At 39.7% G+C, this 18091-nt stretch overlaps 2 protein-coding genes across 2 annotated transcripts; both read right to left on the bottom strand.

Annotated features, from left to right (window-relative positions):
• Positions 1 to 1433: 1433 nt before the first annotated feature.
• Positions 1434 to 9254, bottom strand: LOC148724433 (uncharacterized). The gene is made up of 2 exons (XM_088730347.1): positions 9173 to 9254; positions 1434 to 6739 (listed from the first exon to the last, which is right to left on the bottom strand). Exons 1-2 carry the CDS (start codon positions 9252 to 9254, stop codon positions 2748 to 2750), a joined length of 4074 nt encoding a protein of 1357 aa, XP_088586473.1. The 3' UTR covers positions 1434 to 2747.
• Positions 9255 to 10208: 954 nt separating this feature from the next.
• Positions 10209 to 18026, bottom strand: LOC111325754 (uncharacterized). Its single transcript, XM_022929623.2, has 3 exons — positions 17589 to 18026; positions 15696 to 15947; positions 10209 to 15337 (listed from the first exon to the last, which is right to left on the bottom strand). Exons 2-3 carry the CDS (start codon positions 15757 to 15759, stop codon positions 11334 to 11336), a joined length of 4068 nt encoding a protein of 1355 aa, XP_022785358.2. The 5' UTR covers positions 15760 to 15947; positions 17589 to 18026; the 3' UTR covers positions 10209 to 11333.
• Between the last annotated feature and the right edge of the window lie 65 nt (positions 18027 to 18091).

Below are 18091 nucleotides of genomic sequence, written 5' to 3'. Positions count from 1 at the left end.
CCTTAGAGTTCTACATCACTCCAACCATTCAATCCTGTTGGAGAAACTGAAAGCCACTGGAATATCGGGGTATCTGTTTTCTTGGCTTGCCAATTATTTGTCTAACCGAAATCAGTTTGTCCAGATATCTGGAAAGAAATCTGCCCTACAACCTGTGAAGTATGGAGTGCCCCAAGGGTCCAGCCTGGGACCTAGATTATTCTCAATATATCTTAATGACTTGCCTGAATCCATATTTTATGGTGACCTCTATATGTTTGCTGATGAAACCACAGTTTATACCATTGGTAGGGATACAGACATGATCATCTCTTCACTTCAACGTATTCTATCTCAGCTACACGAATGGTGCACAGCCAACAGACTAATTGCACATGAATCAAAGACTGAAGCAATGATAATATCTAGATCCACCTTTATAGGCCCTCTGCCAGCTTTAAGATATGGCACCAAGACAATCGAGCTGAAGTCTGCATCTAAGTGTCTTGGCTTAACTATAGACAACAAGTTATCTTGGCAGGATCATATTAGCAATGTTTGTATTTTATTTAACAAGAAATTGGCTGTTTTGAAGCGAATCAAATTCCTGCCTCAGTCCACCTATCTATTTATTTCAATTCAATTATTCCTAGTGTTGTTTACAATATTGTTGTTTGGGGCTCTGCTTCACCATCACGTATGGAGGATATCAAGTTGAACGTATTCATACGAGAGCAATTAGGACTGTTTGCACGCTACCTATTACCACTCCAGCTGATGGGATCAAGAAATTGAGGCAATGGAATCCCATTTCTTTGTACTATGTTAAAAGACTGCTGGTTCTGACCTAGTATCATAGCTTAAATACCGAGGATCTAAATATTTTAATTTCTAAGGCAAAAACGAATCACAGCTTAAGAAATTCTCTAAATTTAGAAGTGCCAAGACCAAGATCTGAAATTGTCAGTTCTTCTTTTAAACACAGGACCGCCTTGGTATGGAATCTTCTTCCCCATCATGTCAAGGAATGTGCTAACTTAAGATTGTTTAAGATTAAGCTTAGGGCTAACAAGCATCTTCTCAATAGCATAAATTTTGCCAAAGGTTCCTGCTGTGTTTCAATGAAACACGATGACTTTCTGTAAATTAAATTGTAAATTTAATATTGATTTGTATTTAACTTATCTAATTAGAATTGTATTTAAGAAGTAATTTCACTCTGTTTTTCCAATTTTTATTATATATTTTATTGTGATTGTATTTAATTTGTAGTTAGGCAGGTCCACATCAGGAATTCGGTCTTGCCAATCCTTCTAACCTGCATTGTTAAATAAAGATGTATGTATGTATTTATGTGACGGTTGATTGACAAATGGTCCAGTGAGACCTAAGGCTCCTTTTATAGTGCGCCTTCGTGTTTAAGCTTAGATAAGGTAAAAACCTAAAATGGAGTAATAAGTAAGTAGATAGCTGTGTCGACATCAGAATTAAGCGGATCGTTTGTAAAGGAAAAGGATTGCATAAAGGGGAAAGGAGAGGAAATAAATTTTCAGCCAGGCGGCGCTAAATCAGCCCAGAAAATTTGCACAATATAAAATAATGACCAATGAAGGGAGATACGCTTGTTTTTATTCGAAACTGGCGCAATATTTTTAGATTGGGAGTGTGACCCGTTTATTTCCGTACAAATCCTAATATTATGCCCATTGCACAATGTTGACATATTAATAAGCGAGTAGCTAGCTATGGTATCGTCCTACTCGGCCACAAACCAGTTCAGAAAACTCACCCAATACAAAGAGAAAAAGCCACTTCCGATAACATTGCTTTATTCAAAACTGGTTCAGGCTTTCTCAGATTGAGCTAACTACCGTTTTTTCCCTAGCTAAGCTGCCTGTAGTTGAAGGTTGGCTAGAAAAGTGTCTTTGTCAACCTCATATCGAAAGTGTTCATTTTCAGGAAGCATTTGTGTAAAGTAGGACATTTCTTTCCTTACGTCTAATATACGTGGCTCTGAAAATGGACAAATAACTTCACTGTTGGATTGATATAATATTTCTCAAAACTACACAACCCTGTTTGTATATCTTAGTAAACGCACCCGTACGACTAATGCAAAAACTATTTACAATTCAATACCTGCATGTTACTTAGGTGTCAAGCGCAATAAATTCTTATTTAGTTTCAAATGAAAAAAGAGCCTGAATTCATCTTAAAAACCATGCAGTACCTGATAAGACTAACAGTCATTAAAGTAAAATAAGAACAGGCAATCAATGTCAAGATTAACGGGACAAGCTAAATTAAAAAACTCACTCAAATAAGAGTAGCGTAGTTTGCAGCTTGAAAACGATTTTCCACATCGAAACCTCAATGAAGACGATCAGCTTGTCTCAACAAACAATAAAGGCGAGATCATAGTTATGAAACATTTGACCAGAGCAACCATTGCTGACTGCTTCTGTCTAAGAACGTGTACCAACTTTCTCAGGTTATGGCAAGAATGGCGTTTCTGTATTCCAAAGAGCTAACACCAATTCTAGTAAAATTTAAGTTCAAGAAAAGAATTTCCTCCCTCTAAGATTTTATGCACGTGGCTTTAAAATCGGGAGGGCGAAGATTTGCTTCTAGGCAAAAGCAGGGGGTTTTCCCATCGAATCTTAAGTTCAAAGTTTAACTTAGTGGCATGCTGATATCTTGCTAAAAGTGAACTTTAGAAGAGTTTCAATCCACATGCACAACAGACATTTATCGCGCTTTAAGTGAGCTTAACTTGCAACGGCCACAAGCGGTATCCTTTCTTCTGTCTGGTTTGTCCATGCACAAAAGGAGTTCAAGACTTTGAAGAAATTACGAAAACCCACAACAATGACCCGACAAAACTGAGAAACAACCGCTAAGACAACAAGAAGGAAAAAACATGCAGGTACCAAGCAGAGAATAATGAGTTCTACTACTTGCAAGACAAACCACGAATATCTGAAGTGCGTGTCGTCGATTGAAACACCAAGAGACACGAACGAAGCAAAGTACACGTTCACAGATCCCAAAACGACAATGAACGCCAATGAGATGGTCTCAATAATGTTGGCAGTAACGTCACGAAATGGCAAAGAAAAGATGTGGTGAGCAAGAAATAAAACACTAAGCAGATTCATGATGACGATACGAGGTAATGGGTCGCTGACAAGTGACTGCAGTGCAGCAAGAACTAGTCGACGGGCTATCATGACACTTTCCCAACAGAGGGAAAGGTTACTTTCTTCTTCAGGCCTTTTAAAGCAGTCATAAAGAACCATTTCCAAATGCCTTCTCGAATCTTGGCTTGGAGGTGCGTTTTCTGAGACTGCTCTTTTAATTTTAACGTTAAAAAACAAAGCTAACCAGTAGATCAGAAATGGCAGTGGCAAAAAACAAGCCAATAGGAACTCAGTAACAGAGAGGGTACCACCGTAAAGCTTGTTGGAACCCCAGAGTAGGACGAACACAAAGGGGACGACGTAACCACAAGCAAATCCAATCAAAATGTACTGCCACCACTGAAAACAAACAATGGTACCATCAAAAAACAAGCGCCTCTCCCCGTTAAAATCAACACAGCGCAACAGACTGAAGCTTGTGAAGGCTAAGGTTGTGTATCCTAGCAAAGTGATTTGTAATATCCCACCTAGGTAAGGACCAGGTGCTAGACTGCCTCGGCCACGAAACCTTTGAACACCGCAAAGTATAGCGTATAAAGTGCAAATTAACAACAACATGCAAAGAACGTGAGATGCTAAGAATAACCTCTTGGTTGTTGGAGTGAGGCCAGGAAAGGGACAAATGGATGCTCCCAACGAACTTGATTTAAAGTTGAAGATTCCCACGATTGGCTCAACAATTCTATCTTTGATTAGCAGCTGGGCTGAGCCAGAGATCAGGAAAAGGTTTGCAGCCTGATAAAAGTAGAAGAGAATCTTCAAATATCCTTTGTTGAAACTGACCTCTTCGTCCACTTGTTCACTCTGCCTAAACCAAAGGATTTGACGCTTGATCCAAGGTACCACAGGAGGTCTAAATGTTAGGTACAATGCCATGAGAGAGCCATAAATCAATGCCACAGGCCAGAACCAGTAATCGTTACACCAATGTGATGGTATACACTCTGTAGAGTAAAGTGACTCCGTATAATTGCCGTATAATTCCGTATAATTACACTTTCCACACAATTGGCCAGACCGGTTTCCTTGGCAGCTGTTATATTCAGGAAAGTCTGCTTCCGTTGGTTGGCTACAATATCCCATAGGACACGTGGCGAACCTTAGCTGCGAGGGGTTTTGTTGCTCTCTGAAACCCCAAAAGTCACGTTTGGCGACTATATTCTGAGAGCAGTTTGCACCAAATGGACAAGGGTGACACAGGACTCGTGACACCAACTGGGTTCCTTTGGCTCGACCACGTTGCAGACTATAGGAATTTCCCTCACATGCCGAGCACTTAAATTGAAGAAAGTCGACTCCGTTTTCTCCGTTAGGCAATTTAGAGATACATAAAAGGTCCATTATGCTCCCAACTGGACAAATGAAGTTTGTCGTTAAGCTGCCGTTTCCAAGTTCTATTTTCTTGCTGTTGCTCACCACCATCAAGACTTTGTGACGACTATATGCCCTGGATTTCACGGTTGTGTTGGAAATTACCACTGTTGCTGCATTGGAAACAGCAATATCGGTGGAAGAAAAATTGACAGAGTAAACATTTCCATCCGATGATTGTAACCTATTCTTGGTTTGAGTGAAAACACTATTCTGTATTAGGACGCTCAAGGATGGTTGCATTGAATAAATAAATGTGTGACCACCGTTACTCAATGCCAAATTATCCACGAAGGAACAATTTATAATCAAAACGTTTGCTCCAATCAGAGCTGTGTCTAAAAATAGAGCACCACCAGCATAAATAGCAAAATTTCTTTCAAATATTGTGTTCTTGATGGTTATATTCAAGACCTCCGTTATAGATAAGGCTCCTCCTGATCTCCATTTGGCAAAATTGCTAACGAAAAGAGAATCTGTAATTTCAATGATGTCAACACTATATAGGGAAAAAGCACCAGCGGGAGAATGAGCTTCGTTTCTTAAAAAAGAAGAGTTCAGCACTTTGACGGAAGAGGTAGATCTCACTTCCAATACTCCGGAGGATGGAAAAGTCACTCTATTAGATTCCATGATTACTTTGTCTAAAACAAAGCTGCTAGTATTATTTGACATATCTTCAAAGTAAAGAGCACCACCAAGCATAACAGCAGTGTTGTTATCAAAGTTTGAACGCTCTATGGCAAGAGTAAAGTTGCTACACATTCGAGGCCACACATACGTCCATGGAAAGACACTAATAGCTCCCCCAGTTTTTGCAGAATTATGACTAAAACGACTATTACGTATATTAATGACACCATTAAAAACGTTAAGATTTCTTCCTCCGTACAAGATCTGTAAGGATCCAGATGCAAACCCCCTACATCCTCTAAACAGTACTTTCTCAATAAGAAGAGACAGATTAAGTGTTTTCCTTCTTGTATCATTGTATGGGCCAGAGGAGACAAAACAAAGATTTATTGCTGCCCCTCCATTGTGCACCGCCTTGTTACCTACAAAAGTGCTGTCTTTCAAAGTACACCTGACGTTTACACATTCAGTAAAGATTGCTCCACCACCGCCGGTCCGGTCGTAATTGTCAACGGTTGTGTTAAGAAATGATGAATTTGATATGTTCAGTTTACATTCATGGGATCCCTTGAGATATACGACACCTCCATTTCCTTTGACGTGATGACCAGTGAAGGATGAGTTATGGACCTGCAGCGAAATGTTAGAAGAAGTTGAACAGAATGCCCTTGCGTGTTTACTGGTGAAGTTGCTTGCATCGACGACAATAGCAACATTGACGGAGTTAATGAAGAACTCACTGTCTCCTAGATGGTCTTTCAGTGCACTAAAATTCGGTGATGGTGGCCGGTTATTAAAAGATCTCACCTCATGCAATTCAAAGCTCAGGTTGCCATTCTTTAAATGGAGAAAAAAGAGACCTCTTGTACTGAACCTGTTTTCAAACAAAGTTACACCTTTCATAGTGATAAAACAGTTCACAGTCTGGTTATTATCAAGTGATTCTGTGAAGGTTAGGACATTCCCGCCATCTGCAATGGTGTTACCAGACATTGAAGAATTTTTGACGGTGAAGTTCAGTTGGATAATCGATGAATCAATTCCCGCGGTGTTGATGAAAACGGATATACATTCTTTGTTTCTGTCAAACACTGAACTTGTAATTAAAAAATCAGACAACACTTTTCTTCTTATAACAAACTGCACGCCTTGTTTACTATCGAGAAAAATGCAGCCAAAGATGTTGACAGATGTATCTTGAAAGAAAACCAAGCTTTCCTTTACAATTAGCCCTGATAGTGTAACATTCGTGCCCTGGACATTTCTGGAACCATCGAAAGACAAACGTGCCTTTTCAGAACATCTTATCTGAGGAGGCCGGGGACCAGTTCCAATCAAGGCGAGACTTGTATTGATATTTAATCCCGGATTCTGTGCTGACTGACAGTTAAAAGGGTCTTGGTCAGTATTGGTGCCATCCAGGTAAATAATGTCCCCATCTGAAGCCAAGGATACTGCCTGCCAGATGGTTTTACACGGTTTTGTTTGAACGCATGACCAACTGTCATTCCCAGATGCGCGGGAAATGTAGAAGTTGGTTGCTTTAGAGGCACGCTCTATGAGAATAAGGATTTCAGTTGCGTTATACAAGCCTTTTACGTTATCGAACAAAAGTATCAATTTTTATGTAAAAAAGGCAAAATATTATTTCCTTGAACATAACACGGTAGGAAAGTTTCAATTCGTTGCCGGATTTGAATGCCTTTTTTAATGTAAAATATTTTGGAATACTACAGAACCTTTCATCGAGCTTGTGCACTTGTGGTATCTTGACAGTGGATAAACTTAAACATGAGATTTATAAATCACTTTGGGATCGTTTAGCAGTTCCTAATCGACATATAACAGTTGGATTGTATGGGTTCTTTAAATTGTTTAATTTTTTTAGAAAAATTTCTGAGTGGCGGTCATTTAGTCATTTGCATTGAGAATCTCGACGGCTACCGCTCACTTTTTGATTCACTTCAAACCACTTACGCTTACAGCTTGATTGCTGGTTTTCTAACAGCTATAGATTACGCCATTAAAGAGGATCTCAATGGGAGGGGGGTTCACATTGACGGTTGACGGTTTAAAATAAGCCCTTTTGATGGTTGACGGTTAAAGTTTGGGTCATTTGAAGGTTGACGGTTGACGGTTAATTTTTTGGAATGTCGTTTATAAAACGAACTAAATACGTGAGTTCGGTTGTAATTTTTCATAATGACGCGTTTGTAAAGAAGTGGTTATTCATAATGCCTATTAGTAATAAATAACTACTGTTTTTCATTGCGTTACAAGTGGGAGACTTAAAAGTGCGTTGTCTTGCACAAAAAACGCTCATCCGGGACATCAAAGTTTACCGCAGCCAAAACAAACGACAAGAAATCTTTTGTCACAGTCTGATTCGATGCTTTTAAAATACCCGAGCTTTTCATCCGAAGGAAATAAAAAGAGGTGTACTCGTAGGTCATGTACTCTAACAAGCTGGGTTTGTTTGGCCGAACCCCCTAATGCGTCTCTCAAAACGCTGGAAATCATGCATTCGAAGACCTAATTTTCAAAATCCCTCGGGAAGCATGCTCACGGACCCTCAGGACCCTCAAGAGGGGTTCGCCTTTAGCGGACAATTTTGCGAACCCCCCTTGACTAAATCCTGTATCCCCCAATAAAGGACCATTTCTAACCTTCAAGCAACGTGTGCCGCGACCTATTTCCTGTAAACTCGAAGTTCCTTGATTACTGAAAATCTCGTAAAATTGTCTTTCTCAAGAGCCATCCTGGACCTATAGTCAATTGTTTTGCGGTAAACAAATTCGCCGCTCGTCACTTTAGAGTTTCCTTGCAGCATTTTGAATTTAGTTCGTACCTAATTGGAAATTGTATCCTTCAAAGTGGAAAGTTTCGAACAATACGTTAAATCAGGCCAACTCTTGCGAGATCTGTTCGCGAGATGAAAGCGCCTCGTCAATACATCTTTCACGAACAAAACAAAGAACGGCATCCGTCTCATATCAAACTTGAGGCCGCCGGTTGAGCTTTTGATTCTACTGCCCTTGAGAGCTACAGCGATCTAGTCACAGATCCCGACAGGAAATGTATCACAAATATGTACCAAGAGAAAAATATTGGGTACTTATTTACCTAGTGAGAGAGCTGGACGGGAAAATATTTGGCTCGAGGTAATGAGGTACGGACCGAGCGCAGCAAAGTCCGTGAGTCATGTCCAAACACACGGACTTCCTGTGGAAAAGCCAAAGTTTAAAATTTGGCCGTGGTCTATCTTTCAAAAAGGCACTTCCGGCGTTTCTTTGCAGGTTCTGGTTATCAGGCTTCACATCGCTCTGACAATCTGAACAAAAGTCGTCTTAAAGGATTTGTGATTACTATAGTTGTGTTTTTATAACGGGAGAAACCCAAATTCGAGTCGGTATATTCTTGGAAACTTGACTAATCATTTCAAAAGAGGTGGTGTTTGAGGGGGCAATATTTGAGGGGGCAATATTCAAAACTTGCGTCTCACAGTCGCGACGACTTTGTTTGCGGTGTTCTTCCAGTTTCTATAGAAAACGAAAGTTATATCATCTTAGTTATATCATCTCTCGCTCCAGATGATATAACTGGGAATGTATCATCTGTGACTGCAAGTTTCCTTTTTCTTTTATTGGGTGAGATTAAAGATATGTGGCAGTTAATTCTAGTAATTTTGGAAAGCACACGATCGATGATCCAAGCCACTAGCGTTGACATATATGCACGATAAAACTGAAATACGTCAATCAGCTAATGCCGACTTTTACTTCCTCCCATCAAATCGTGAACAATTAATTGAACGATTCGCAAAATTGATGGATTCGTGCCTATGTTCAACGATGCTTCGTGTTAACTCTAAAAAGAAATTTTAAGGTGAAAATTTTAAAGGTGAAAATTTTAAAGGTGAATCCCAAGGTGTTTTCGGTCTTTGATTGAGATTGCTTCAAGAGCTTCCAAAATGTCACGGAATTACTTACTTACACTTGAAGAGCATAGTGCCGTTACTCGTTTTCTTGTTACTCCGTTAATTACTGTGTTACTCTGTTTAGTAACACCCATATCAAAGAGGGATGCCCAAGTAAAAGCCATTGAGAGAAGAAATTAAACCTGGGTCTGCTTTTTAGTGACACCTACTGAGACTATCCTGACTTAGCAAAGCCATTAGATGCAGTGAAGTGTTGCATGTAAAGATTTCATTTTAATGTAAACGCACTGGTTACGAATGGTGAAAGCTCTGAGACGAAATCGATTTCCGTCGAGATTTTTGCAAGTTCTTATCCTTGTCCGCTAGTCAGGTCGAGAGCTAGACGGACAAATCTTGATGAAAGCACCCTTAGGTTATAACAAGGGCCTTTTGACCGTGATACAGGCACAGGCATGGATGACTTCATGGGGTTTAAAATTGACAGGGTGGAAATCGTTACTCGTTCAAAAACTTTCGTTTGGCGCTCTCGAGTTTAAATTTTGTGGCGTCCATATTCCTGTCTGAAAATAAGACAGCAATTCCGTGCTTTGTATTCATGGGTCTTTACGTCTTACTTAGCAACGCCACCATTTCTATGCATAAAATGTAATTACCTGACTTGCTAAAACGTACCTTTGGTAATGATACATAGTAAGAAGTAAAGAAAAATACGGCGAATAATCGGGGTCATCCTTTACACTTTCCAGACAGAATAAAGCAATAAGAAGACCCAGTGTTTCACTCTCGGCTCAACTCCATAGGTTTTGAAACGAAAGTCAGGGATATTGTGCCTTGAGCCTGCGTTAGCATTGCAGTTGGGACAAAAAGCATTCTAGAGCCTGGGACTCATGACTTTTCCGGGTAGAGAAGGGAAATTAGTGGGGTAGGAAGCGACTTTATACAGGCTATTGATTTGGAGTGAGGCTGAAAGTTAGCATATATCACATATAACAGCACGACACGCGGCACAAAGAAAGTCGACAAGGTAGCGTTAATAAGGGTAAGGAGACTGAGCAGGTTTCTGGAGGGGACACTGTAAGGAGACTGAGCATGTTTTTACTTTTATTATCCTTTTTATTTTTTCTACTTTTTAATTTTTTTTTTACGGCACACGACTACGCTTAAAATTTATTCCCGTTAATGGCCTTTAAAGCCTCAAATCACACACATTACGCATGGGCTGCCTGTGGTCTATGATAACATATTTAATTCTTTAATTCACACTCAACAATACACTACTAACATTCTATCTTTAAATCTTAATCGTCATTACACTGCGTAAATTTTAATGCCACAGAAGCACTTACATATGCCAGTACCATTTCAAAACACCCTATAAATATATAGTTAAAGATAACAGTTGCCGTGGTAACATCGGAATTAACCATATTGCACGGAACCTGGGTCATGTCAGCCGAAGCGTTTGTTTGTTATTAAAAACGAACCGTGGCAACGCTTTTAGAATCGTCACTCAAACATATTTCAATTCTGGCCATATGATCGTTTTCTATGTAGTCAAAGTCTTCATGGTGTTAAGAAACCAAGGTAAAGTTTCTCAAGGTTACGAAACGTCCTGGGTACGAAACGAGTAAATACCAAACGAGCAGCGCTTTATTTTGTTGCTAGAAACGAACAAAGCCTTTTAGAGTTGACAGCGGTACACATTTCTATTCTGATAATGGTTTTGTGGGAAACAAAGAGTGCCTTAGTGATAAAAATTTCTCAACTTTATTGCCTATTTACAGTCTGTAAGTCTGAGCTTTTGAGTATTTGCTTTTTCAGGCGACTTGACTTTTTCTTCGGTTGACATGACTAAAATCTCGGGCGAAATGACTCAGGTTCCCGACGACATGACCTCCGGGCGACTTGACCAGTAACCATAATACTAGTGGAGCCTTTGTGTATTTGCAAGAAGAGTGTTGTCGTATTTCAAATGCAAAAAAATGTCAGCTCTGATAAAAAGTTTTCCCTCTTTAAGTGTTCATACGCCCAGCCTAAAATCGAAAGGAAGAAGACTTGCTCTAAATTAAACGTAAAGGTTTTCCAGGCGGACATTAAGTATGGCTTGTTTATTTGCTTCTTTGCTGCTTTCCTAATGGAATTGAACAATACGGATGGGTTCTTTTCCTCGCGAGCAGCCTGCACAATAGTTTGGACATCATCTAGCTCCCATATTATAGACCTATCAGCGATCTTCTCTCTTCCGTCTGGCTCTTGGAACGTGCACTAAAGGAGTTCAAGACTTTGAACAAAGCACGAAAACCCACAACGATTATCCGGAACCACAGAGAGACAAAAGCCACGACCAGTACTAACAAAAAACATATAGGTACTAGGCTGAGAATTACGAGCTCTATAATTTGCAAGACATTCCACCAGTGTCTCAAGGCCTTGTTGTCGATTGAAACACCTAACGACACGAACGAAGCAAAGAACACGTTCGCAGATCCCAAAACAACAATAGATGCCAGTGAAATGGTCTCAATTATATTGGCAATATCATCACGAAATGGCAGAGTCAAAGTGTGGTGAATAAGAAACAAAACACATAATAAATTCATAATGACGACTCGAGGCAATGGGTCGCTGACGAATGACTTCAGTGCAGCAAGGATCAGTCGACGGCCAATCATGACACTTTCCCAACAAAGGGATAGTTCACTTCCTTTTTCAAGCCTTTTGAAGGAATCATAGAGAACTATTTCCAAATACCTTTTCAAATCCGTGCTCGGTGGTGCGTTTTCTGTGACTGCCCCTCTCAATTTACCGTGCAAGAAACCATAAGACCAGTAGACTATAAGTGGCAATGGAAAAAAACAAGCCACGAGGAAATTATTCGCAGAGATAGTCTTATCATATAGTTTACAAGAGCCCCAAAGGAGGACGAACAAAAACGGTACAATGTGACCACAAGCAAATCCCATCAAGAGGTATTGCCACCATTGAAAACAAACAATGTTACTATCAAAAAACAAACGTCTTTCCCCACCAATATCAACACAACGCAACAAACTGAAGCTTTTGGTGGCTATGACTGTATATCCCAGCAAAGTAGTTTGTAAGATGCCGCCTACATATGGACCTGGAGATGGATTCCCTTTGCCTCGAAACCTCTGAAAACCACAAAGTACACCGTACAAAGCACATATTACTAGCAACGTGCAAACAACGTGAGATGCTAAGAATAACTGCTCGGTTACCACCGTGAGACCAGTAAAGGGACAATTGAATTCCTGAAGAAAACCGGATCTGAAGTTGAATGCGCCAAGTAGTGGTTGAACGATTTTATCTTTGATAGCCAACTGGGACGAGCCAGAGATAAGAACAAGATTTGCTGCTTGATAGAAGTAGAAAAGAATCTTCATATAACCTTTCTCAAAGTTGACATCCTGGCCCACTGGCTCATTCTGCTTGAACCACAAGATCTGACGCTTGATCCAAGGTACCACAGGAGGTCTAAATGTTAGGTACAATGCCATAACAAAAACATAAATCAACGCCACGGGCCAGAACCAGTAATCATTACACCAATGTGATGGTATACACTGTGTAGAGTAAAGTGTCTCCACATAATTGTCTTTACACTCTCCACACAATTTGCCAGACCGGTTTCCTTGGCAGCTGTTAAACTCAGGAAAGTCTGCTTCCTTTGGTTGGCTGCAATATCCCATAGGACACATGGTGAACCTTAGCAGCGAGGAGTTTTGCTGTTCTTTGAAACCCCAAAAGTCACGTTTGGCAACTATATTCTTAGTGCAATCTGCACCAAATGGACAAGGGTGACACTGGACTGGTGACACCAACTGGGTTCCTTTGGCTCGACCACGTTCCAGGCTGTAGGAATTTCCCTCACAAACAGAGCATCTTAATTGAATACCAGAGACTCCGCCGCCATTACGATGAGATTTACAAGGTCGGTCTGGAGTGTTTAAGATACCAGGCATACAATTAATTTTGATTTCACTTCCAACAGGACAAGTAAACTCTGCTGCAAAGTTTTCGTTACCAAGATCCACCTTACCAACGATGCTTGTCACCATCATCAAAGCTTTATCACGACTATATGCCTTGACCTCCACTGTTGTGTTATACACAACAAGTGTTTCTATATCAACTATGTCAATAAGTGAAGAATGGTCAGAGTAATTTTTTCCATTGATTAATCGCGGTTTGTTTCTGGTTTGCATATAGATGCTGTCTAGTATCGCCAAACTGTTTGTTTTTAGCGCATATACATGAGCACCGTAGCGTGGGGCGAAATTGTTAAAAAACTGACAATTCCGAATGTTTGTCTTGCAGTTGGCCAAATACACAGCACCACCACTATTCACTGCTATATTACTTTTAAATGTCGTGTTCTGGATGATCGCATATGATCCCTGTTGTAATTGTTCCTGTTCGCATTTCTTGCTATCCGAAATAACAAGGGCCCCTCCAAATGATCCACTTAAAGGATAATTACCAACAAAAGACGAATCTATGATTTCAACGTTTTTCACATTGTGAAATATCGCTAAGGCATTGGCTAAGTTATTTGCAAAAGTACAGTCAAGTATTTTTAAGGATGAGGTGGGTCCAACAATGGTACATCCGCCAAACAAACCACTACTCCATTCTATTTCTGATTTCTCAATAATAACGTTACTTTGATCGGTCACTTTTACATAAATGGCACCACCTGCTATAACTGCGGTGTTGTTGGTAAATATTGATCCCCCGATTATGACATTGATATTGCTGTGTTTTTCTTTTAATTTATCATCAGTAGCTGGCCTGACCTGGATGGCTCCACCATAACCACTTAAGGGTTCTTTCCCAGCAAGAGCCCCATTAGATATGAAGAGACAGTTGCTAATACTTACAACACCATGATGTCTTCTTTCGTGGACAATGCTTAACGCTCCGCCAGAGAGCGCACTGCAATTGTTGAATGTCACATTTCTAACTAAAACCACCAAATCATTGTCTTTATTGTCATTCTCTTTTCTTAAATAATTGAAACTAGAGGAGAAAACACGGAGTTTTACTGCTCCACCATTTCCATTCACAGCCGTGTTATCTGTGAAGGTACTACTGGTTAAAGTACACCTGACCTTTGTGCATTCAGCTTCGATAGCTCCGCCATTATCTAAAATGACGGTATTGTTGATAAACGACGAGTTTGATATTTTCAACTCACATTCGCTAGATCCCCTTAAGGATACAACTCCTCCATATCTTGCCAATCGGTGAACGCTGAAACGTGAATTAGAGATTTGCAATAAAATGTTGGTTGCCGACACGTTTAATGTTCTAGCATTCTGAGATATAAAGTTGCTTGAGTTGATTGAAATAGTAACATTTTGGCACTCGAAGATAAACTCACTGTTCCTCTGAAGATCCAACAATACTTCCTTATTTGATGATGGCCTGTTGTTCATGGATATTACCTTATGGTTTCTAAAGTACTGGTCGCCATTTTTGAACTGGAGGTAAACGAGACCTCTTGAGTTGTATGTGTTGCCGGAAAACGTTACAGTTTCCATAGCAATAAAACAATTTACAGTCTTGTTGTTATCAGGAGACTCTGTGAGGGAAATGAAATTTCCTCCGTCGGCAATGATGTTCCCGGACATAGAAGAATTCTTTAGAATCAAGTTTTGTTTTATAATTGGAGATCCAATCCTTGAACCCGTGACAAAAACTGAGATACATTCCTTGTTACCGAAAAAGTTTGAATCGGTAATAACAATATCAGACACCTCTCTGTTGCTCATCACAAACTTCACACCGTGTTTGCTACCGATGAATTGGCATCCATAAATGTTAACGGACAAGTCATGGAAGTATACCAAACTGTCACTTACGAGTAGTCCTGATAATGTAACATTCATTTGCGAGGCGTTTCCGGAACCATTGAATGTCAAACTTGTTCCCTCAGAGCATCGTATCTGAGGAAGCATGGGTCCAGTTCCTATCAAGGCAAGCCTTTTATTGATGTAAACTCCCAGATTTTGTGTTGAGTGACAGCTGTATGGATTTTTTCCAGTGCCGGTGCCATCCAAGTAAACTACATCCCCATCTGAAGCTAGGGATACTGCCCTCCAAATGGTTTGACATGGTTCTGTTTGGTCACACGACCAGTTGTCATTCCCTTTTGCGCGTGAAGTGTAAAAGTTCTTCGTTTTGGAGTCGCGTCCTGTGGGAGTAAAGATGCCAGTTTTATTCCACATGCAGTGTTGTACTTAAAAATCTTCTATCTCTATGTTTAAAAAACGGAAATCTCATGTTTAAAAATGTAAAATCGAAGCGACATTACTCGATCTAAACCATTTTTAAATTTGTTGCGCCTCTCTCAAAGGTTGACACCGGACCAGTATGTGGACCAACGAAATCATTGCTCCATTTTCTTCACCAGCTTTTCAAAAGCTTGTGAGCACGTATTTGTGGGATCTTAGAGAATTACTTCTTTCCTAAAGACACGAAGGTCCTGATACTTTTACCGAAAAAGACCTGGTCATTTCAGTGCAATAATTATTCTTCATAAGAAAACGTACCTTGAACAATGGCGCTTAGAAAGAAGTAAAGAAAAATACGGTGGATGCAGTTCCACTTTTTCATTCTTAACACTTTCCAGCGTGTAGTATCGACTTACAGATAGAAATGCATGGCCATCAGTAATATAGATATTAATAGAAATACCACCATAAAGAGAAAAAAAACTGCAGGTGTAGAAAAGAGAATTAAAATCTGCACTCCTTAGAAGACATTCCACCAGTGACATAAGGGTGGCTCGTCGCATGGAACAGCTATAGCCATTAAAAGGAAAAAAAAAAGAAGAGAAATAGAAATGAGGTTTAATGATCATTATAATTCTAAAATGTGTGTGAACCCTTAAGCCAAATGCAACCTGTTCAATTATGTTTCAGGCTCTCGGTCATTGGATAAAGGGGGTAAATTTTCAAAGAAACTGGGGTGCTTCGTCGTTCGGGGTATTACAGGAAAATAGGGTTTTATCGATTAAGTTAATCATGTAAATTGATCACCGTAAAGAGTATCTACATTATAAACTCAATTGATAAAACCAATTTATCTCAGTCAGTGGAGGCGAGTAGAAGTGAAAGAACGGTTGAATGATAAACAGCGGTCGTGGTTTTCCGCTGACAGAGACTCCCTTTACCGGCCAGGCAAAAGTGGTTAATTAGAAATTTAAAGCTCACCAGGGCGTCCAATTATCTAAAAGGTGATTTTGGCTATCTTTAGATTAACAGTGATGAGAAACTGAAAAGAGAACAATTTCTTGGTGAATTATTAAGTTTTTACGGTCTATACCGTACTTGACACTTCTAAAGCTTTTTCTGACGAAAAGAATATCTCTTTCAAAATGGAAAAAACGTGTTCTTTAAAATAAGTCTGGCGCAAGTATGTAGCGCAAATGGGTTGCATAGCTCGGTCATAAGTTTTTTTTTTCCAAGGCCTATTGATGCCATCGGATGTGATACCTCAGTGAGTGTAGATTTTCTGTAAACGCCTATATGACCCAAGGGTGCCTCTATTGTTGCATGATTAGATTTGTACACTATCAGTCTTACTGTGGGACAATTTCCCAGACTATACATCTGAACTGTAATTAAGCCTGTCCAGAAGGAAAGCATTAAGAAAAATCTATTCTGGTATACCAAGATATTTTTCTAAGCTGGTTGGGTCTTACGTTAACATATAGGCACATCTTATTAATGTACGTAATGAGTTAATTTTCTTGGTATCAACAATCCAATCAACTTGTAAAGTCGCTGACGCAATTGGCGATTTTATAGACCGATCGCAACGAATTTGATCGCCGGCGAAAATCACCTTCATCTGGCATGCCAGATATAATAGCACACACTTGGCACACCTGGCATTTTTCGCCGATCGCCAAGTGTGTCGCCGGTTTAACTTATCAATCACTTGCTAGGAGATCGCTTATGGATACAACATGGCAGTTAACACAACAATCTGCCGCCGGGAAACAGCAGAAGCTGATTTAGGAATTTCCTATGAGACGGGAGGAATATGTTTTTCTCTATAGTCTAACTAAGCCAAGTAACGTATAGCCAATAGTAACGTGCAACCCTATCGTTGCAAGAGTTTTTGTGTCAGACAAAAATTTTTAAAAACCAGCGGAGGGGTATGTCTGGAACCCAGCCAGACCTGGCCGACACTGATCAGACAGTGCATTTTTCTGACCCCAAAAATGGCAATATTTATGATAAATCTTTTGTATGCTTGATGTACATGCTTACCATCGTGTAGTCTGTACTAATCTAGCATTTAATACTACAATTCGGGTAAACAAAAGCATCATAGTTTTGATCAAGACTTTCGGTTTTTAATAAATTTTATTGCGAGCCACGTGAGGCACAAATGAGTAAATAACCCAAATAACGAATAACCCCCAAAAACCTCACCTTGAACGATGAAACACATCAGCAAGAGAATTGTATATCGGATATCGAATTCCTCAGCCGTTTTGTTATATTTCTTGAGATAACAATGCATCGATAGCGAAATTCAGCAATATTTGCTTCTGCATTGAAGCTTAGTGTGCGCTCCACAAAAGCTCTACATGTGATCACAACACGCACTTACACGTGAAGCGCGAACATCGCGGTTCTTCGAAGTAGAGGAGGTGATAAATAAATAAATAAATAAATAAATGAACAAACAAACAATTGATCATTTTATCTTGCGTTTGATTAAGGGCCCTGAGATAATTATGTTATTCAGATTGAAAGTAAAATTCTACCACAACGAACGTGCCATAGAGCTATCTTGGACTCGAGACTCATGGGAATGTCCCATAAACATCTAAGGTAAAAAAAAAAAAAAAAAAAAAAACGCCGAGCTAGTCCAAAGTGTAAAAACCATGTACTGCTTTTATGAAAACTGACCAATCACCAGCGAGTATTTT

The sequence above is a fragment of the Stylophora pistillata genome, chromosome 8 (genome assembly GCF_964205215.1).
Source record: "Stylophora pistillata chromosome 8, jaStyPist1.2, whole genome shotgun sequence".
Classification (NCBI taxonomy): Eukaryota; Metazoa; Cnidaria; class Anthozoa; order Scleractinia; family Pocilloporidae; genus Stylophora; species Stylophora pistillata.
The sequence above is the reverse complement of the archived record's forward strand: the minus strand, read 5'-3'. Positions and strand labels throughout refer to the sequence as shown.